The 22,475-nt window shown below is 40.4% G+C and overlaps 1 protein-coding gene and 1 long non-coding RNA gene across 5 annotated transcripts in view; one reads left to right on the top strand and one right to left on the bottom strand.

The window, feature by feature from the left end:
• Positions 1–2,646: 2,646 nt before the first annotated feature.
• Positions 2,647–7,793, bottom strand: LOC311618192. 3 transcript variants are annotated; one of them, XR_014794261.1, is made up of 3 exons: positions 7,575–7,793; positions 5,485–5,700; positions 2,647–3,679 (listed from the first exon to the last, which is right to left on the bottom strand). It is a non-coding gene; the product is annotated as an uncharacterized lncRNA (long non-coding RNA). The 3 variants fall into 3 exon arrangements; XR_014794262.1 differs by lacking the exon at positions 7,575–7,793 and adding an exon at positions 7,270–7,350 and having other exon boundaries at positions 2,649–3,679; XR_014794263.1 differs by lacking the exon at positions 7,575–7,793 and adding an exon at positions 7,228–7,330 and having other exon boundaries at positions 2,649–3,679.
• The window catches only part of CEP97 (centrosomal protein 97), a 29,667-nt gene continuing 14,576 nt past the window's right edge, over positions 7,385–22,475 (top strand). The window contains exons 1-7 of one of the 2 annotated variants that reach the window (XM_084875455.1): positions 7,386–7,512; positions 9,797–9,939; positions 10,812–10,970; positions 12,447–12,548; positions 14,014–14,127; positions 14,680–14,846; positions 21,914–22,078. In XM_084875455.1, coding sequence (XP_084731581.1) covers positions 7,470–7,512; positions 9,797–9,939; positions 10,812–10,970; positions 12,447–12,548; positions 14,014–14,127; positions 14,680–14,846; positions 21,914–22,078 — 893 coding nt within the window. In that variant the 5' untranslated portion in view covers positions 7,386–7,469. Of the gene's footprint in view, positions 7,513–9,796; positions 9,940–10,811; positions 10,971–12,446; positions 12,549–14,013; positions 14,128–14,679; positions 14,847–21,913; positions 22,079–22,475 lie in introns of both variants that reach the window. The other variant, XM_084875456.1, reaches the window with a different exon arrangement.

Below are 22,475 nucleotides of genomic sequence, written 5' to 3'. Positions count from 1 at the left end.
ACCCCTTCCTCATGTTTTATGTTTTTGACACATTTTACAACTTTGGGTGAGGGGAGAGAGAGAGAGAGAGAGAGAGAGAGAGAGAGAGAGAGAGAGAGAGAGGGAATTTTAAACACACATGATTGTACTAAGAACAAGATCTCCCTTGGAAATCCCACGCCACTGGGGGCAGTTGACAACTCCCGCTCCCCGACCTCCAGGATGCCACTCACATGCCCACTTGGGCCTGAGTTCCAAGATGTTTCTTGGTGTTCCCCCAGTGATTGTCCGCCTGTGGCTGTCAGTTGAAATGAGTGGAAGAGTGAAATACCTGGTCGAGGAAAATTATTTAATACTCACCCTCATTCGTCCCATCACCAAAGTGTCCACCAATAACACAACCTCAGAAGGTGCAGGGAATGAAAAGAGTAGCTTCACAAATGCCCCACCACCTCCAAGCACCCTTGGTCTGCCCTGTTCCTGGCTCCCAGGTGGTACCTGATCTGAAGACCTTTGGTCTGGAACCAACTTTCATCTGATGTCTTGCAGGTATATCATCTAGGGCAGTGGCCGGCAAACTCATTAGTTAACAGAGTCAAATATCAAAAGTACAACGATTGAAATTTCTTTTGAGAGCCAAATTTTTTAAACTTAAACTTCTTCTAATGCTACTTCTTCAAAATAGACTCTCCCAGGCTGAGGTATTTTGTGGAAGAGCCACATTCAAGGGGCCAAAGAGCCACATGTGGCTCGCGAGCCGCAGTTTGCCAACCACAGATCTAGGACAGTGGTTCTCAACCCTTGTAATGCTGTGACCCTTTAATACAGTTCCTCATGTTGTGGTGACCCCCAACCATAAAAATTATTTTCGTTGCTACTTCATAACTGTAATTTTGCTACTGTTATGAATCATAATGTAAATACCTGTGTTTTCCGATGGTCTTAGGCGACCCTGCTAGCGATTCTCAACCTGTGGGCTCTTGCAGGGCCGTGGTGATGTCCCCGTGCACACCCACCCAGACAGACTAGAAGGGAGTTGGGATGGAATATGAGTCACCTCCTGAGGTGGAGGTGATGTGAGCTTCATGATGTATAGGACTTTTAAATAAATAATGGTGTTAGAATGCCAAAGAAGTGTGCCTGCGTGGGTGTGCTGTACGAGTCATTGCACTCTCCAGCTGGTTGGGTCTCCACAGGGCCACGGACTAATTTGACCCTCAGAACAGTGCTGTGAGGTGGGCAGGGGTCTCCAAGGCTGTGAGAAAGTGGTGGTGAACTACATAGAGCTGACACTAAGCACCACCTGCTCATCCCCCAGAAACACTTTTCAGACACCATGGCCTCACCATGCTGACAATTTCTCCCTCATCCCTAAAAGCACACAGTGCTCCTCACAGGCACTATTCAATGGGAAGCGAACACCAAGTCCTGACAGGTCTGAGTCCTGTGGCCCAGCATCTTTGTTCCCTGCTATTGACCAAACCTCAGCATGTGGAATGCAGGAACCCCTGGGCAGGCTCTGGGTCAGCTGGGCTTCCCTCTCTGTGGTTGATATCATCATATCCTCTTTTTAGCTCCAGTACACCCTCAACCCTTGGAATGCCTAGACCCCACATGATTCACTCTATAGGCCTGGACAGCCTGTACCCACGGCAAACCCCGGCACTTACTGGTCTTGGCTTAGCCATAACAGGGACTGGCTGGAGCACTGAAATGGTGCAGGGCCTAGGGCAATCAGTTATTGTACCTGGATCCAGGATGGGGGGATCAAGCTGCAGGTGGAAGGCAGAGTGGTGCTGCCAGCTTCGGAGAGAGGGCAGGGAGAGGCAGAGGCTGGCATCAGTAGACTGTGGACCCCTGATTCTTTAAGACCTGCCCTAGAGAGTGAGGAGGCCCCAGGAAGTGGGCCCACCTGGGAGCTGAGGCTCTAAGTCCCAAGTATGTGCTCTACTTTATACTACTGAAGTACATTATACTTCACTTACAAAATACAAATTCAAAGGTACAATTATTAAGACTTTCAAGACAGCGACTGCAGAGTATTAAACCTCAAGCATGGGGAGCTCCTGAGAGCATGGCCCTGTGTGAAGACACTGGTTGCACATCTAACTCTGCCTATAGATGAAAAGAAATTCAAGTGGCTCCTCAACCAATGATGATGTGTGGATCTTATTTGAGGCACGATTTGAACAAACCAGCTGGACAGGCAATGAAGTAATTTCAAAACAGACTGGACTTTTGACAATATTAACATGTATTCTTAATCCTTTAGGTGTTATAATTGAACTTTCATTATGTTTAATTTTTAATAGTTTACCTTACCAGATACATACAAAACAGATGAAAAAGCAGTGTGGCTGGGATTTATCTTAAAATCATATGAGGGATGGTTCAGTAGGTAAGGGCCTGGATGAAAAGAGATTGACCAGCAGCAGATAATGGTTGAAGCTGGATGTTGGGTGGGGGAATAGTCTCCATATTGTGATATATACTCTTAATTACTTTTCCATGGTCAAAAGTTTCAAACACTGACAATCTGCTTTGGGTGAAAGATTTAAGTCCACAACTTATTCCTGAAATATAGGAAAAGTAAGCATCACCTGTAGAATTTTGTAATTTAAAAGATTAAAACAAAAGAAAACTCCATACAGGAATGTATATAGCACCTTTATTCATAATACACACAGGACACAGTCTAGGTGCCCCATCAATAGGTGGTTAGAAAAGCAAACTGCAATATTTATACTTATACTATGGACTACTACTCAGAAATAAAATGGAATAAAGTATCAATTTTACATATCAACATGAGTTCCAAAACCATTATGCTAAGTGAAAGAAGTCTTTTAAAGTAAGTATTGTATCACTTTGTATATATGAAGTGCTATGCGATGCAAAACTAATCTGTAGTGAGAAAGGAAAATCAGAACTTTGGTTGCTTCTGGGAAAGGGAGGAAGAATTGAATGGGGAGGGGTACACTGGAACTTTCTGTGTTAATGGTAATGTTCTGTATTTTTATGGGTATAGGATTAACTTCACAATATGTAAAAATTCATAAAATGTTCATATAAGATTTGATTATTTCACTGTTTGTATATTTTACTTTAAAAGAAAAGAAAGTGTGGTGATAGACAGAGATTTGACTCACGTGAGATGGTGAACACACAATACAGTGTACAGATGATGTGTTATAGAATTGTGCACCTGAAACCTGTATAATGTTGTTAACCAGTGTCACCCCAATAAATAAATAAATGGAAATTGTAAGTAAATATTGAATACTAGTTAATGAAATATTTGCCAAGTATATAGGGGGAGGGGTACTAATATATCAGAAAGCAAGATGGGTAGAAGATTAGATTGATAGATAAGAGATAAAACAAGCATAAAAATGTTGATAAGAGAATCTAAGAGTTTGGGGTGTTTACTCTAATATTTCAAATTTTCTGTATGTTAGAAATTTCATAACAAAATTTTGGGAAAATAAAGGGAGCCATCTTCTGGAAGAAATTGGTATTACTGATGGTTCAAAAGGTAAGCAGAAGGAAACATGTTTATATGATTTGGTGTTGATAACTATTTTTCACATATTCTATTGGTTGTCATTCAGATGTCCAAGGTGTCTTCTTTGGCTGGAATATTTCTTCCCTTCCACTGACTCGCTTCCCACTCTGATTTTACTTCCTCCAGAAGAGAGGTCTGCAAATAGTATCAATACATATTTTAAGCTTTGTGGGCTAAGAAGCAAAAATTGATTATATAGGTATTTATAATGCAAGACAGAAAATGAATTTCCAAATTTTCAGTGGATGAAATTTAAAACATAATAATATTGTGTACAAATTTTTGTAGAACAGGTTTACTAAAGAGAATGAAATTCGTTTTTGGAAAGGTGGATAACATTTCTCTTAATTAGAGTTCAAAGTTATTTCCTATCATCAAAATCAATTGCAAATGTTCATCTGATAATGCTGATCTGTAATGTGATTTTAAACATTTAATCTTTTACCCCAATTTAGTCTTTTTATCTAAATAAACACTGTCCAATACTGAGATCAATCAACGGGCATGTGACTTAAGTTGAGCATATTAATCTCTTGGAAGGCAGTTATAGAGTTATATTAGATTATTATCTGGACATTTTTCTTTTAGTGTGTGAGATGCAATCATTTCTCATTTAAAGTTAAGTGAAAGCTGCTCAATGGCACAAGTAAATGGGTCTTAAAATATAAAAATTTCCTTTGCATTGAGGTCTCTATACTATACTGCTAAAACTGTAGTTTGAGAATGAAAAGTAAAACTTAAAATCTGTGTGGGAATGGAGATCTTGCTTTTATTGTCAAAATGCCTTTACCACAGAGTAAGTTATGCATGTCAGGGCTTTGTTGTCTTACAAGGTTAGTTGAATTCATTAAGAAATATCATTGAGCCGAAACTGGTTTGGCTCAGTGGTAGAGCGTCGGTCTGTGGACTGAAAGGTCCCGGGTTCGATTCCGATCAAGGGCATGTACCTTGGTTGCGGGCACATCTCCAGTAGGGGGTGTGCAAGAGGCAGCCAATCGATGTTCATCTCTCATCGATGTTTCTAACTCTCTATCCCTCTCTCTTCCTCTCTGTAAAAAGTCAATAAAATATATTTTTAAAAAAGAAATATCATTGAATGATCACAATAAGCAAAAAATGAATTCTAAAGCCAGTGTTCCATAATATAGGTGAAAGGAGGTTCCTCTCACTTAGAAAAAATTTCAATCCTGGCCCTGAGCTAAAAAACAAAACTCACAAGACAATGTTACCACTGGCAAGCCATCAAATGCTGTGTGTTAGAGCAAGTCAGGGTATTTAGCTGCTGATTGTGACAAAATATATGGAATGACAACAGTTAAGTCCATGAGAGCAAATGAAGTTTATTGTTGAAACTACTGGTTCAGTGATCCATGGAAAATTAAAACGTTTTCCATAAAATACATGTTGATTGATAATGTGGTACAATGATGTTATAACCATAGGATTTAAACTCCTTACATTTTCACAAGTGGAAATCTGTCAAAATAAGCCTATTTCTGCTTACATAAACTGTAACACATCATAGCTGACTTCACCTTAGGTGTATTAATTAGTTTTCTCAATTTTTAAAAAAAATATTTTCGCTGGTTGCAGGCAGCTGATTCACAGAGGCTAATTATTTAGTCACTCCAATCATTGATTCATTGAATAAACAAGCACAAATGAGCATTATCAGTAACACCTATCAACTTATTAAGAGCCCAGAAAACCATTCAAAATAACTTGCCTTCACTAAATAATTTAAATTAACTATTGATGTTGTTCCCAGTGGCCTCAACACTTTAAGCAGCTGTTCTCAACCAAAGGTTAATGGTCTTAATAAGGTTTATTTTTTCTGATTACTGTACATTTCTTCAGCTGCTACAATGAATTACCATTTAATCCATGTGCCATATGTAAATACCAATACTGCATGGCTAACAAGCCAGTTGGAAACTTACTATGGCTGCAGCCTCATTTATTTATTTCCTTCCTTCCTACCATCCTTCCTTTCTTTTTCTTCTTTTTGATGAAGAAATTTCACTATGATGAGATATTCCAGTTAATTTTTATAAATTTTCTGACCGTTTTCTTTGATTTGGGGATACTTGAAAACTTCTTGGTCTGGTAATGTCGACATATGTTGTATTCTTGTAGCACAGATATAGGTCCATTGCCTTTAAAAAAAATTGCTTTGGCATTGGATTTGATAGCATTTAAATAAACCACACTTCATTGTACTTACTTCTTTCAAATATAAGTTCTCATCCCAATTAGAAAACTTCCTTTGTTTTATGGAGAAAAGTTTAGCTATCCACAAATACTGTTTCCTTTCAACCTAGTCTCTTAACTTTGTGTTATCTACTCTTGTATATAATACTCTCCTAAAACTGCTCTGTTAAAGGTTACCATCCACTATACAATAGTCTCCTTCCTGCCACTATTCTACTTTTCAATTCATCCTTGTTATCCGAGCAGCTTAACCTTTCTAAAGCATGTTTCATTTTTCAATCCCTAACTCAGAAACACTAAGGAGAAACTACTGGAATGAATGGAGGCCAGATTCTGGTGGCCCTTGAAAGCTCAATTTCAAGAGAGAAGTTTTTGAGAAGGGGATTAACACAATAAAAAGTGTTGTTTTACTTAGATCCTGCCAGTAGTAGTGGGCAGATGAGAGATGGGGAAGATGAGTCTGAGTGATCAACTGCCACATAGATCAGGTATACTGTGCAAATGGGAAGGACAGACTGTTTTGTGGGCTTGGGCCTGCCAAAAATGCTTGTTGAGTTAACAGTATTGGTTAGAAGCAGCTTGCAAACTAATGTGAGCTTGTGTAACATATATACAAGATGAGGCAATTCAGTTAAAGATTAGCGATTTGATTTTAGATGCAAAAGCCGTAGTATATTATTTCACTTGGGCATGTAGGACTATGCCCAGGAACATCCAGCGATTCTATTTCTCTCTCTCTCTCTCTCTCTCTCTCTCTCTCTCTCTCTCTCTCTCTCTCTCTCTCTCTCCCTCTCTTAATATATTTTATTGATATTTTACAGAGAGGAGGAAGGGAGAGAGATAGAGAGCTAGAAACGTCGATGAGAAAGAAACATCGACCAGCTGCCTCTTGCACACTCCCTACCAGGGATGTGCCCGCAACCAATGTACATGTCCTTGACCAGGATCGAACCTGGGACCTTTCAGTCCGCAGACCGACGCTCCACCAGAGCCAAACCGGTTTCGGCCAGCGATTCTCTTTTTAAGAACCATGACTATACTTAGCTAACCTCACAAAATAAACCCTTTGTCCCTTTTCTCAGGATTCCAGATCAGATGAACCAGACAAAATAATCTGGTTCTGCTATTGCTGTACACTTGTAGGAACCTGTGCTCCTCAAGTACCCTCCGGGCTTCCAGGATCCCTCTCCCAGGTCATTCATTACCCTGCTACCTTGGAGAAAAGTTTCTATCCCAGCACGCTTTCACTAAATGTATCAGATGAAATGTATCCATTTTGATGGTCTCAACAAGACTGCCCAACTCATACCCAGAGCAGAGTTGGAAACTTTCAATTTATACACAATTGTCCAAAGAACGGAGAGCCAATAAAAGACTCCTAGCAAATGAGCTCTCAAATTCGGTCTTCATTAAGTAGCGATCATTTTCTAATCAGCCCGACAGTAAAAGTGTCAAATTTCGCAAATACTTACAAAAGGGAGTAAAAGGATCACCTAAGGATAAAGTTTGCTCACCTGAATAAGGTAATTGACCAGCGTTCCTAAACTCTCTGCAGCTCGGATTCTAATCCGGGGTTTTCAGCATCAGGTGTAGGCAGCCAATTGCGTCGTCTGAGCGCCGTGCATCCTGGGAGCTGTAGTTTCCCGCCCCTCAGCCCTACTACAAGTGGAGCCGCCGGTGGACGGTTGCTTGGGGTTATTAGCAAGCGGGAAGTATGGCGGTAGTGCGTGAGGACGCGGCTTTGCCTCCTGGAGAAGGTAAGGCGGTCCTCACCCCTGAATCCTAAGCCTTCCTCTATGGAACTGAAGTAAATAATTACCTGGTGGAGAAAAGAAGCCTGGATTTAAGGGGGTCCAGTTCTGGACCAGTCCTTTTGATGGGAGCCTGTGGTCCTCGCGGAGGCGCGCTGCCCTCTGGGAGTTGTAGTCCCCGTGCTCTGCCTCGCTCTGCAGCGTGGTGGCTAGGCCCGGGCGGGGGAACTACAGCCCCCAAGGCTCTTTGCGCGCCGGCATCCCGGATCCCGCGCTCCTTAGTCTACTTGAGTGGTGGGTTTCGGACGGTGGTGACCTTTCTAGGGTGTTTACTTTGAGTTCTGGGTACCCGAGTGGAAACTGCAGGATCTCCCGCTCTTACTTTACTGCCCCCCTTTCCCTCGGTTCCTGGGACATTCGGGACACCCTCTAGCAAGCGCAGCTCCCTAGCCTGACGCCGAACCCTTTCTTGGAAGTGTCCGGTGGCTCTGATAAAATCTGGGGGTGACCCAGAGCCTGCAGTCCGGCTCCCCTGCTCCTGCAGCGGGGTCCGCGGGCCGGTTTGGTCGCCGCCCCGCGGGGCGCGGGGCGCGGGGTGCGGGTGCGTCTGTGACCCGGAGCCGCGGGAACCGAGCGCCTTTGTTTTGGTTACAGCTCTGCCAGCTCCGAGGCGCGGCTGCGCCGTCAGTTTGAGGGCCCGGCCGTGGAGTGGAGCCTTCTCCACGGCTTAGAACTGGGGTTCAGTGTATTTGGGGGACACTGGGCAATCTGTGGTTCTAAGACGAAGCCTGTCGACTCCTTGGAATGGTGTGCAAACGCTGTGCGTTTTCCTGGGACACAGTACACAGCTTGCACCAAATCCTCAAAATCCCGTGACTCCCTCCAGCCCCCGACCCCAAATGCTAGAAGCCATGAAATAATGGGAAAATGTCGAATCTCTTAAGGAGAGCATTCTCGAATAACTATTATATTTCCCTCAGTAGTCTTAGTTTGGGTATGACTGTGACATTGGCCGTTTCTCAGGGCCCCGCCTCCTCCCACTGATAGCTGCTGCTCACAAACTCCACTTCCCCAGCCCTCCAAGGGCAACTTAGAGGAGGAACAATTATTATAACATTCATAGAGCACATTTTATAGGAGCTAGAGGACGTTTCAAGTGCTTTTATTTTAAATTTTACATCATTTCATTTTCTCTGTATTCACCAAGGCAGGTATTATTATCAAATCTGCCTTACAGATTAGAAAAGTGAGCCCCAAAGAGATCAGTAACTTGCCCAAGACACCACAATGGTGAACTAGTGGAGCCAGAATCTAAACGCCTTTTGTGCTGAATTACTTTAGTGGGTGCTGTGTGCTAGGGATGGGGCTCAGTGCTCTCTTTTCACCACCTCCCCCTATCAATTTAATGAATTAGGTGCATTATTCCCATTTTGTGGATAAATTAAATGTATATATTTTGATTTGGGGCACTATAGGATATACTAGTAGTTAGACTGTATGCAGGTTAATCTCTAGCAAAAGATGAATTCCACTTAAAAAACACTATCATTACTTAGCCACAGAATGTGAAAATACTAGTTTATATTTAAATGTGAAGAATTCATAAGTATTTCATTATAGAACTTGAGTAGAATATCACACATCTTGGTATAATTTGATATTTCTGAGGACAAGTGAATAATTGCAATCTGTGGTCCTTTAAAACTTGATTGCTTTCATTTTAAAATCTTGATAATTATTGTGCTACAGTGTTTTGTAATTCTGAATGGGATTTTATTAGTATAACTAGAGGCCTGGTGCACAAACTCATGCACAGGTGGGGTCTGTAGGCCTGGCTGGTGATGGGGGCAATAGGGGTGGGGGGGCGGACCCTGGGGGGAGGGGAGAGACCACAGGAGGTTGGCTGTGAGAGCGCACAGACCACCAGGGGCCAGCTCCTGTGTTGAGCATCATAACAACCAATGGACTGATTGTTCAATCACTTAAGCTTTTTTTTTTTTTTATTTTTTATTTTATTGAGTTTTTACAGAGAGGAAGAGAGAGGGATAGAAAGCTAGAAACATCGATGAGAGAGAAACATCGACCAGCTGCCTCTTGCACACTCCCTACTGGGGATGTGCCCACAACCAATGTACATGCCCCTGACCGGAATCGAACCTGGGACCTTTCAGTCCGAAGGCCGATGCTCTATCCGCTGAGCCTAACCAGTTTCGGCTTAAGCTTTTATTTATATAGATTTCATCCCTGTGTAGTATTTGTGTTTTCTAATAATTTCCTTTCTCTTTTCTAGGATTAGTGGTGAATTGGTCAGGGAAGGGGCTACAGAAATTAAGTCCAAACTTACCCTGTGAAGCTGACATTCATACTTTGATTTTGGATAAAAATCAGATTATCAAATTGGAAAATCTTGAGAAATGCAGACGATTAATACAGGTAAGTATTACATATCTGGGGAAATAGTTATATTAGAACCAGTTTATTATATCTAATAAAATAAACCAAGCAAAAAGTAACTACGCAGGCCTGGAAAGTAGTAAATGCTGCCTTAAATCTTTACATGACAGTTTCTCCTGAAGATGAACACATATGTGCTGCATTTAGAGTGGACTAGAAAAAGAGGCATTCGTTTTTAAAAAAACAACATTTTATGTTAGCAAAATATTGTGTTACGATAGCCTTTTATCCCATGATAGGGGTAAACAGTTCATTCATTCAACAAATGTAATTGGGTGCTCCATATATGTCTGGCACTGTTCTAGACTTTGACCGAGATAGTTAAGGACTGCATTCTGTGGAGCTTATATTCTCAGGTAGTTGCTGTGTTAACAATGTTTTCCCTTTAGTAACTGGAGGAGATCTTATTACTGAGGGTAATATGTATTTTCCATTGTTTATGAGTAGTAGCAGCAGCACCAACAAACTACTAGTTATTCTAGAACAGTGGTCGGCAAACTCATTAGTCAACAGAGCCAAATATCAACAGTACAATGATTGAAATTTCTTTTGAGAGCCAAATATTTTGAACTTAAACTTCTTCTAACGCCACTTCTAAATAGACTCACCTAGGCCGTGGTATTCTGTGGAAGAGCCACACTCAAGGGGCCAAAGAGCCGCATGTGGCTCGCGAGCCAGTTTGCCGACCACTGCTCTAGAATATATACCTAAACAACATATGTGAAAAGTACAGATTGGGTTTATATATTTGGACATGTTTGTCCATATAAACAAATCTTTTTAAGCACCCTAATGTGAAAATAATCTATATATTTTATTCCAAAGAGTAATGATATATTTCCTTTCCACAGTTGTCAGTGGCTAATAATCGGCTGGTGCGGATGATGGGTGTGGCCAAACTGACCCAACTCCGGGTGTTAAATTTGCCTCATAATAGCATTGGCTATGTGGAAGGGCTAAAGGAACTCATACATTTGGAATGGCTGAATTTGGCAGGAAATAATCTCAAGGTGAACTGGGTGTTTTTTGTTTTTTTTTTTGTGGGGGAATTTTTTAATAGTTATGTTTGGGGTTTTTTTCAATTTATAAAAGTATTCACTGTAAAAAATAAATTTAAGCAGTTTAGAAATTAATAGAGTAAAAAAATAAAAAATGAAAGTACCCACTCACACTGTGCAGGGATAATTTCAGTTAACATAAACTAAGAAAATCTCATTTTGAAACGCATAACACAGTATATTATTTTTTTAAATGTGAACAAAGAACCTATTTTGCACTTAGAAAAATGGGTCAAACAGAATGAAATGTTAGGAGAAAGACTAAATCATGCTTCATTAAGCTTTAAGTAAATGTTTAATGGTAAAGTGGAGAATATACTATTTTAAAAGTGGGGGGTTCTGGATTCTAGTCTTGTTTCCACCACTTAGGAGCTCTATAATTTTGGGCAAGTTAATAAATATCTCTGTGTCTTTTCGATATGCTAGATGAGGGGACTGGATTAAATGATATTATTGACAGCTGACTTTCATTGAACAATTAATTTAGCCTAGGTACTATTCTAAGCAGCTTAATTGTATTAACTCAATCTCATGACCGCCTATGAGGTAGGTAGTGTCATTATGCCCATTATATAGATGAGGAAACCAAAGAGGAGAGAAGTGAAGTAACTTGCCTGAGGTCACACAGCCAGGATCACAGAGTCAGGATTTGAATCCAGGCAGTTTGGCTCCCCTCTTAACTTGTGACGTCCTTGCCCTCCCAGCTGTCATGTGACATCACTATGGTTTCTTCAAGTTCTGAATATCTGGGATGATATGATCCTCTACTCCAGTGTTTCCCAAAGTGTGGTATGTGTACCCCCAGGGGTACGGGAAGAATTTGGTGGGGGTACGCGTTGCACCAGAGTTTGGTGGGGATATTCACTGCACCGTGCTTAGCTGCGCCTAATTCTACGTTCTCATGAGTACGAGGGGTGCTCAGCGTTACGAAAATTATAGAAGGGGTACACATATGTCAAAAGTTTGGGAAACACTGCAGTCTACTCTGAGAGCAATAATGCAGGTGGAAGCTTGCTCCATAACGTTTTCCCAAATTCCATTAGCATTGCTTTCTCTTTTTCTTGTTAAGTACCACTCCTCTGCTTCCAGTAATAATCAGAGGAGCCCTAGCTGGTTTGGCTCAGTGGATAAAACATTGGCCTGCAAACTGGAGGGTCCCAGGTTCAATTCTGGTCAAGGGCATATGCCTTGGTTGTGGGCTTGATTCCCAAGAGGGAGCATGCAGGAGGCAGCTGATTGATGATTCCCTCTTATCATTGATGTTTCTATCTCTCCTTCTCCCTTCCTCTCTGAAATCAATAAAATCATATTTTAAAAAATAAATAAATAAGCAGAGGAAGCAGGAGATTCAGCTATGAGAAACTAGGGAAGACTTTCTTTATTTTTATTTTGTTTGCATGAACTGACATAATAATTTTCTTGTGCTAGGCCATGGAGCAAATCAATAGCTGCACAGCTCTACAGCACCTCGATTTATCAGATAATAACTTATCCCAGATAGGTGATATATCTAAATTGGTATCACTGAAGGTAAGTGTATGTTCTGACTATGTCATTTCTGAAATTTTATACTAAAATACCAATAGAATGTTATCTGATCGACTTTAAAGCAGCCTGCTATATATGAAGAACAGATTGTGTTCATTACAATAAAAAATTTTATTACAGTGTGAAACTTTTTGTTTTTAGTGTCTATAACTGATGTAATTAAAACTGGTAATTGTAATTCAGGTTAATTCTTATTTACCATCCTTGAAACATGAAATTCCCTTCATGTCCAACCAGCCTTCTAGCAGCTTTGCAGTAAGTACATAGCATGTTGGCGAGGTTGAGCATCATTATTCCTGAACATGAACCTGTGTTCCTGACACTTAAGATTGCTGTGGGGTTTTTTCTAGTAACAGGCATTATTAAGTTATCAAAATTAATTTCACTTTAATTTAAAAAATAAACTTGTATCATATAACACATTCTATGGAGGAAAATGTATCATGCAGTCAAATAAGTAACAGTTGAACTCACAGCTTCAAAAGACTTATGTAGGCATTTTCCATATTTTTGCTTCATTGGATATTAATATCAGATGAACTCATTAAGCTTTAGAAGTGCTATTAGCTTAACTTTCCCCACATTCAATGGTTATTTTAAACAATTGGATTTAGACAAATACTAAGAGAATTCAAATGAACTAAAGATGACTAAACTTTTTGTTTTTTCTGGAATGGAGGCATGATTATCTTATTAGAATCTGGGTGTTCAGAGTTTTTGGTTCCTCATTGTTGCTGACCTTGAGTCAGCTTCATCTGTGAGTAGCACATGCTAGCTTGACCAAGTTTTTAGTTTCTAAGAGAATACAGAGACTGTGGGAAAATGCATGCAGAATTCCAGTTTGGAGCTGGTTGGTCCTCCCCTTTTCCTACCTGTGAAGCAGTAGGAATGAGGACTCCCTCATCTCTAGATCATGGATGGTTTTTGCACCTTAGAGTTGGGAATCCCTGCCTGATGGGGTCTTTTGGATGCTGGCACATGATCAGGAGAATTAGAGCAAATTATGGATTGTGGGTTTCCTTCCTCCCTCCCTTTCACCCTTCCTCTTTCTCTTTTGGAAAATTTTCTTTATACATGGTTGTTTTAATGAGTATTTTCTTTCTGTTTCCTCACCCTCTAAATTGATGTTTTTAAAAGCAATGAACTGTTTGATGGAAATTGCTCAAGTTTTAATAAACTAAATCTCACAAAATGCCAGTTGCTACACCTAGCATGTGTTCATGGACAAGTCTTAAAACTTCCTTAGGCTTAGAATGTGGACAAGGAAAGAGAGTGGACCAGAAGATGACCCATGACTCTTCTAGCATTAAGTCTCTGATTTGTGTGCTATGAGATGTATAATAAAATAGGTCCCCTGCTTTCATACATACCATTTTGGTTTTTGTCAAAATAGATCCATTCATTTATAATTTTTTCATTTGTAAGTCCTGTTGTTTTTACTTTTAAGACCCTGCTTTTACATGGAAACATCATCACCTCTCTTAGAATGGTTCCAGCTTATCTACCAAGAAGTCTCGCTATCCTTTCTTTGGCAGAAAATGGAATTCGGGACTTAAATGAGGTAAAATTTGAGAATGTTCTTTGGGAACCAGAAAGCTGCAAAATTGTGGGAAAGGAGGAGAAACACAGGAGGAAGTTGTGAGCTCACTGTTGGACTGTGAGCCTCTTGGAAGAAACTGCATCAAGATGAAACACTGGCTCTAGCTGATCATTATTTTTCTTTCCAGTTTTTTCTTAATGTCAGTGGATCATTAAGGCATAATTTCATATGTAATGTGCAGTTGTTCCATTTGTAAATGATTGGAGGTAAAGGGACATCTACACCAAAGAGATTAAGGCACACTGTGCACCTTCCTCTGGCTGCTGTTAGGTTTTCAATTGTCTTTGCTGGGAAGCAGTGCTGATGTTCTCTAAGCGACATTATGCAGCAAGGAGAGATGGCCGTATCGTTGGAATTTTGGAAGTCGGTGGATAACATGAGTGTTATGTGTCGCTTTTCAGAACAAGAGAGGAACTGTTACATTCTCAAATTGCCAAAGATGTGTAATCACGAAAGCTTTGTGCTTGACGCTGAATAGTCCAGTTTGTTCAACAGACATATCCTTTGTTCCAGATCTCTTTCTTGGCATCCTTAACTGAATTGGAACAGTTGTCGATCATGAGCAATCCTTGTGTGATGGCAACACCTTCCATTCCAGGGTTCGACTACCGACCATACATCGTCAGCTGGTGCTTACACCTCAGAGTCCTGGATGGATATGTGATATCTCAGAAAGAAAGGTGAACATGACTTTTTTACCATCACATTTACTGTGCAAGTTACTAGACCATTTCTAGCTTTTGACAGATGAATAAGCTGAATATTTCTGTAAATGTGCTTTTAAAATGAATCTCCTTAGTGCAGTCATATAGCAGACTTTATGCTGCTCGCTTAGGATTTTCTATCCTTTCTACAAAAGAATTTCAGTTCCAGAGGTTGGGTCTCAGATCAGTCCCACAAAAGCTTATAATTCACTTTTGTAAGGCAGTATTAAGAATAACTTAGGACCCAACTACCCTTTATGACAGAGACTGTGGGAAAATGCATGCAGAGTTCCAGTTTGGAGCTGGTAGCAGTCATGTTGATTGGTCCTACTGTGAAGCAGTAGGAATGAGGACTCCCTCATCTCTAGATCATGGATGGTTTTTGCACCTTGGAGTTGGGACCCTGCCTGGTGGGGTCTTTTGGACGCTGGCACTTGATCAGTGCAATTAGAGCCTTAGGAGAGGTAAGGAACTAGGATGTGGACAAAGGAGTTAGAGGGGATTGTGAGGACTGAAATGAGTTTATTCTCCTCGCTGTGCCTCATTTCACTTCCTCCTCTCAATGCATATGTATATGCATTCATGGACGCAGCACATACATTCTTCCTCACCCTTTTTTGCTCTTCTTTCCTGGAGTCTGGCAGCAGTCCCTTAAGGGGTTTCCTAATGAGGGAATGAGTGGTAGATCACAAGGTTTTCCTTCTCTTCTCCCTGCAGTTTTGTCTAGTTGCTGAATCGGTCGTGGGGCAGTGAGGAATGGCAACCAGGAGCTACACAGTGGTGGTGCTGGTGTGGGGTGGGGGACATATGCCAAGTCTAGTTTGCCTACCAAAAAGTGTGGCTTTTTCCTTTATCCTTCAGTAAGTGTTGCCATGTACTCATGAACCTTTTTTGTTTCAAACTGGTTAGTTCTAAAGCTGGAATATGGATTTCCTTGGGTTATCTTCTTCAGATCTTTCTTTAAGTGAAAGAAGTTGTTGGATTTTTCTGAGGTAGTAGGCAACATTTTCACATGAGGGAGGAGCATGGAGAGATGGTTAGAATTGAGAGTCTGGCATAAAGAGAAACCTGGGAGGGAAGGTGAAAAGAGACAAGAGAAGGCTTCACTCATATTTTTCCCTGATGCCCATTAGCTGTGTGGCCTGGGCAAGGCCCTGGCTTCTCCAAACCTTAGTCCCTCATCTTCAGATGTGGGGAATACTACCTCACTTTCAAAGTAATGAGGATAAAGGATATAAATAGCATAATACTGGTCATACACTAGGGGCTTAATAAATGATAACTGTCATTACTTTTGGATAGGGAATAGGTATTGAAGTGGTTTGAAGAAAGTAAAGCAAGTGTTAAACAAAATATTTGTTGAGTCTGAATAATAATACAAAGGCTATGTTTCTACACTGAAAGTGGTTTTTTACAAGTGACTTTCAGTTAATTTGTACTTCTTTGAACTTCCTATGAAATGTTTTACAAATGTTTAATTTCAGAGACTCCAAGAGGTAGGAAACAGTGCATTCACTTGTGTAGCTTCCCTTCGTGTGAGTGTCTTGCACCAAAGTCTGGAGGGAGGCAGAGGAAGAGGGCAGCACAATAACAACTCTTTCTCAGATGAATTCTTCTTCCCCCCGGATTTAAAAAAAAAAAAAAAAAAAAGTGAAGTTTTATAATTCAGGTATAATCTTAAAAATGATATCTACAGCCAGGACCGGTTTGGCTCAATGGATAGAGCGTCGGCTTGGGGACTGAAGGGTCCCGGGTTCAATTCCGGTCAAGGGCATGTACCTTGGTTGCGGGCATATCCCCGGTAGGGGGTGTGCAAGAGGCAGCTGATTGATGACTCTCTCATCGATGTTTCTAACTCTCTATCTTTCTCCCTTCCTCTCTGTATAAAATCAATAAAATATATTTAAAAAAAAATGATATCTACAAATATCCATATAATCCCCACTGAGAATAAGAATGGGGCATAGCCAGTGATCCTCCAGAGGTCTCCTTTGCCCCACTCCCATCATAAAACTCCCTCCATACTAGAGATAACCATTCTATTGACTTTTGTTGTTGTTGTTAATCCTCACCCAAAGATATTTTTCTATTGATTTTTTTTTTTTTAGAGAAAAAGGAAAATGTCTTTAGAGAGACAGAGAGAAACATTGATTGGTTGCCTCCTGCATGCACACACTCTGACTGGGGCCAGAGATTGAACCTGCAACCGAAATACATGCACTTGACCAGAATCAAACCTGTGACCCTTTAGTCTACAGGCCAACACTTAATCACTGAGCCTAACCAACTAGAGCTATTTTGACTTTTTGATAATTCAGAAAGATTATTATTTTTCCTGGTTATTATGGAGTCTTTAAATCACCAGAGTAGCTGAAATTAAAAGGATGGACAATATTCACAAATAAGTGTTGGTGAGTATGTGGAGCAGTTGGAACTCTCATACACTGTCTAGGAATGTAAGTGGTTCAATCACTTTGAAAAACTGGCAGTATTTACTGAAGCTAAACACACAATACATTCCCTGTAGCCCAACAATTTGACCTCTGGTCTCTACCCTACAAAAAAGGGTGCTCTGTCTACCAAAAGATACATACAAGAGTGTTCATAGCAGCCGATTCATAATAGCTTCAAACATTGGGAGCTATTTGGAACATTTGGGAAATGACCCAACTGTCAGTCCACAGAAGAATGGGTAAATAGAAATATTCAGAGTAAAGAACCTAGATTGTTATTGATGCCACACTAGTGAGAAAAATGCTGTTGCAGGTGATGTCTGAGACAACCCTGGAGTCTACTCTACTGCCAGGTTTTAGAGTATCTCCGGAAATATGCTATTCGGGGAGGAGGAATTATGCTAAGGGAGAGCTATTGTCTTAAAACTCGCTCAGTAGCCTGTGCAGTGTTCAAAACATCCTCCTGGTTAACCTTGGGATTGTCCTGAGGATAGGAAGGACTTTCCAGCTTTCATATGTATTCAGCCTAACTGTTATTTCCTAAAAACTTCCAGGTTACATTTTTCTCCCTCGTGTAAAGTATCCTAGGTACCTGATGGCTTCAGGTAGCCACATCTTAAGTGTGTGTGTCACAGAAAGAGTCACTTGAGCAGCCACCCACCCTGTGGAGCTTTGGCTGTTGCTTTCTGTGGGAGAAGAGCCCCTGAGGGAAGACCGGCACCTTGGTATATAGCACATGAGAATTTGGATTTCTTTCTGAGTTTGTTTCCATCTGTTTTGCCATTTACAGTACATACTGCGCCTCTATTGCTTAGAGATCAGAACTTAGGAAGCAGAACTTTGGAGATGTTTCTTTTTTTTTTCTTTTTCTTTTTTTTTTTTTTTTAATATATTTTATTGATTTTGTACAGAGAGGAAGGGAGAGAGACAGAGAGTTAGGAACATCGATGAGAGAGAGTCATCGATCAGCTGCCTCTTGCACACCCCCCACTGGGGACATGCCCGCAACCAAGGTACATGCCCTTGACGGGAATCGAACCCGGGACCTTTCAGTCCCCAAGCCGATGCTCCATCCATTGAGCCAAACCAGTCCCGGCTCTTTTTCTTTTTTTTTAAAGAATATTCAAATACAGAGAAATAGAGAAAGTAACTAACATAGGGACACCTCAGTACTCACCATACAGCCTCCAGATTGATCAGTATTTTGCTGATCCTGTTTCATCTATCCCCCCACTTTTTTTGTTGGAGTATTTTAAAAGTAAATACCAGTATCATTTTATTCTATACTCTTTTTTGGTGGGGAGGGGTGGAAATAGAGCAGGTTTTCAATTTTCTTTCTTAATAGTTGTTAATTCTGTTATATTATGTAAATCATTCCTTTCATCTCAAGAGAAATATCATATTCCAATGATTTGAAAGTAATGTTATAGCTGAATGAATGTTAGTTTTGTTGGCAATGGTATCTTAATTTTCAGGGAGTTTTTTTACCCAGGAGAAAATTTTATGGATTAATACATTTGTATAGTGTATGTTTTTATTTTATTTTATATTTTATATTTTTTTAATAAATCTTTATTGTTCATATTATTACAAATGTTCCTCATTTTTTTCCCCTCCATTGCACCCCTTCACCAGGTTCCCACCCCACCCTCTACCCTTTCCCCACCCCCCATTGTCCTCATCCATAGGTGCACAGTTTTTGTTCAGGCTCTTCCTGCACCCCCCCATTCCCCCTTTCCCCGAGAATCATCAGTCCACCCCCCTTCCATACCTCTGATTCTATTATATTCACCAGTTAATATTGTTCATCAGGTTTTTTAATTCCCTTGGCTTTTAGTTTCACTTGTTGATAGTTACATATTTGTTGATCATAATTTTTATCTATATCTTCTTCCTCTTCCTAAAGAACCCCTTTCAACAATTCATATAATTCTGGTTTGGTGATGATGAACTCCTTTAGCTTTTTTTTATTAGTGAAGCTCTTTATCTGGCCTTCAATTCTGAGTGATAGCTTTGCTGGGTAGAGTATTTTTGGCTGTAGGTTCTTGCCATTCATCACCTTGACTATTTCTTGCCATTCCCGTCTGGCCTGCATGGTTTCTGTTGAGAAATCAGCTGACAATCGTATGGGTGTTCCTTTATAGGTAACTACCTGCTTTGCTCTTGCTGCTTTTAATATTCTCTCTTTGTCTTTTGCTCTTGGAATTTTAATTATGATGTGTCTTGGTGTGTCCTCTTTGGATTCCTTTTGTTTGGGGTTCTGTGTGCTTCCTGGACTTGTAAGTCTATTTCTTTCCCCAGGTGGGAGAAGTTTTCTGTCACTATTTCTTTCAGTATTCTTTCGGTATCTTGCTCTCTCTCTTCTTCTGGGACCCCCATAATTCTGATGTTGGTTCGTTTGAAATTGTCCCAGAGGTTTCTTACACTATCTTCAACTTTCTGGATTCTCTTATTTTCTTGCTTCTGTGGAGGAGTGTCTTCTGGCTCTTTGTGTTCCAAATCTTTGACTTGATTCTTGTGATCTTCCATTCTGTTTTTAGGACTCTGTATAATATTTTTTATTTCACACAATGTATTCTTTATTTCTAGTTGATCCCTTTTCATATCCTCATGTCTTGTTTATTTTATCGGCCTTTTCTAGGAAATTCTTGAAAAAACCTTATAAGCGTGGTTTTGAACTCTATTCAGTCGCTTCTTTTCCTCCATTTCTTTTGTTTGTGATCTGTTTCCTTGTCTCGGCATTTTCACAGCTTCCCTGAGTTGGTAGGGTGCCTTTGTGTGCTAAGGTGTCCTATATGGTTCAGTGAGTCAGCCTCCCACTTACCTGAGGTGGACAGTCTTGGTGTAGCCCTTTGTGGGCTATGTGTGCAGTCTTGTTGTTAAGCCTTGCTTGTTGTTGGTATCACTAGGAAGCGTTGATCTCCAAGCCACTTGGCTATGAGGATTACTAGTGTATGTTTTTGATGAATGGAAAGCAAAGGCAAGAAGAACATTTACATTCGCTGTTGCTCCACAGTTTATGGTTTTTCTTGCACTCATACTGTGGAGCATTGGAGCCTGAGCCTTCTTTGTCTTTTTATTTTGTTGCTCCTTCTTCCCAAACTACATGCCATCTATAACCTGGAAATGTTGCTTGCTGGTTATGTTCACGTTGACAGTTGCCATTTGCTGTGGACCTTTTTGTGGGGAGAGCTTTTCAAAAAGTGATTTGCTTGGAGAACTTATGGGAACTTAGAGCATATTTCATGAAGATTCTGAATGATCTTTATTTTTAACTGTTTTTATGAAATAAAATAAACTTTTTATTAGACTGAAAATAGGTTATCTGACTTAAGTTAATCTACTTGGCATACTCACTGAAGGAAAGCAGTCTCCTTTCTTATGACCCTGGAAGATCACTAACTAAACTTATATTGTATTGCACCATGATCCTTTTGTATGATTTAATCAGTTATCAAGAGGACAGTTTCTCTTAAGTCTATAATAGGGTGGCTTGACTGTTTTGGACAGTACAGTTTGTATGATGTGGATACCTTGGTATGAAAGTCCAAGAAAATAGTCGTGAATTGGAAGTGATTTTCAAACTATCTGCAGTGCTTAGTTAATTGTATAAAAACAGAGAAACAACGTATATCAAAATGATCTAACCTCAACTTCAAGTTGAGGGCCAAGTTTTAAGAATGGCAAAATTGAGGCAATGGCATGTTAAACAAAAATAAATAAATAAACCAATTCAAACATGTATCTAACTATATAAAAAAAACCTAAGCAACCCTTACAACTTGTTGACTGAACAACCTCTCAATGGGTCGCTATGACACACTTACCACCAGGGGGTAGAAGCTCAATGCAGGAGCTGCCCCCTGGTGGTCAGTGTGCTCCCACAGACAACCACCTGTGTGGTTAGCCAATCTCCCACAGCCGGCCAACCTCTCTCGGTCCCTCCCCCTGGCTGGCCAGACCCAATTGGCCCTGACCACTGGCCAGGTGGAGGGACCCCCACCCATGTACGAATTTGTTCACTGAGCCTCTAGTGGGAAAATAGACAGTAATAGAATGACCTTCCATGAATCCAATATCTAACTTCATTGGTTTCCAACTCATGGCCAACCTTGTTCATTTATACCTTCAACTACTTTCTGTTCTCATGTGTTATTTTTAAGATCTCAGATTACATGTAATTTCATCTGTGAATATTTCAGTATATATCTCTAAAAGATAAGGGCTCTTCAAGAAATAACTATAATACTGTTATCACATCTCATCTGTAATAAATTTGGGTACTTCTGTTTAACAGTGAATGGAAGGAATATGTATTGCTTCTTTGAAAATAATTTTGAAATATTTGGAACCATTAGTACAAATCTGTGAAAATGTCCCTAAACAAACAAACAAAAAAAAAAGGTTTAAGTCATGTTAAGAGTAAGGAGAGTAAACCAGAAGGATCGATTAAAAGTTGAGTGAGTTTTATTTATGAAAAACATCTATCAGTGCTATAAAGGTAATTAAGATGGGAGATCATGGTGCTTAAAATTGCATACTAGTACTGTCTGCCTGGTGTCACCTTCTCTTTATATTCCCCAATTCCAGTTTGAAAGCTGAATGGCTCTATAGTCAAGGCAAGGGGAGAGCATATCGGCCTGGCCAGCATGTCCAGCTTGTCCAGTATCTAGCTCTGGTCTGTCCTCTCACTTCTACACTGGGTCTTCAAACAGCAGAGGATGCCAAGCTAGAGAAGATTCTGAGCAAGCAGAGGTGAGCCTACTTATTTATAGCAGCTGATGAATTCACAGTGAAAATATCTCTGAGTCTTTGCTGCGGGGTCAGTAGGACTGAGGCAAGTGCCGCGGCCCACATTTCTGAGCGTATGGCCCCTTGTCACTGCAGCAGTCGGGCAGGGAACTGAGCCACACAGTGCAGTACAGTTTGCTCCACAGCAGCCGCATTGCTAATCATGCCTGGGGAGAGCCAAGCAGTATGGGAGAATGGACTTTTTAAAAAAATGGATCTTCTCTTATAATGTAGTCGCTCCTTTGGGGTTTTTAAATACTCACATTAAGAAGTATAGCTAACAACAAGTGTTAATGAGGATGTGGAGAAAAGGGAGTGTTTGTGCACTGTTGGTGGGAATGCAGACTGGTGCAGCCCCTGT

Source organism: Pipistrellus hanaki, assembly GCF_964339955.1.
Source record: "Pipistrellus hanaki genome assembly, chromosome: 2".
Taxonomy (NCBI): Eukaryota; Metazoa; Chordata; class Mammalia; order Chiroptera; family Vespertilionidae; genus Pipistrellus; species Pipistrellus hanaki.
This window is presented reverse-complemented; position numbering and strand designations above follow the sequence as displayed.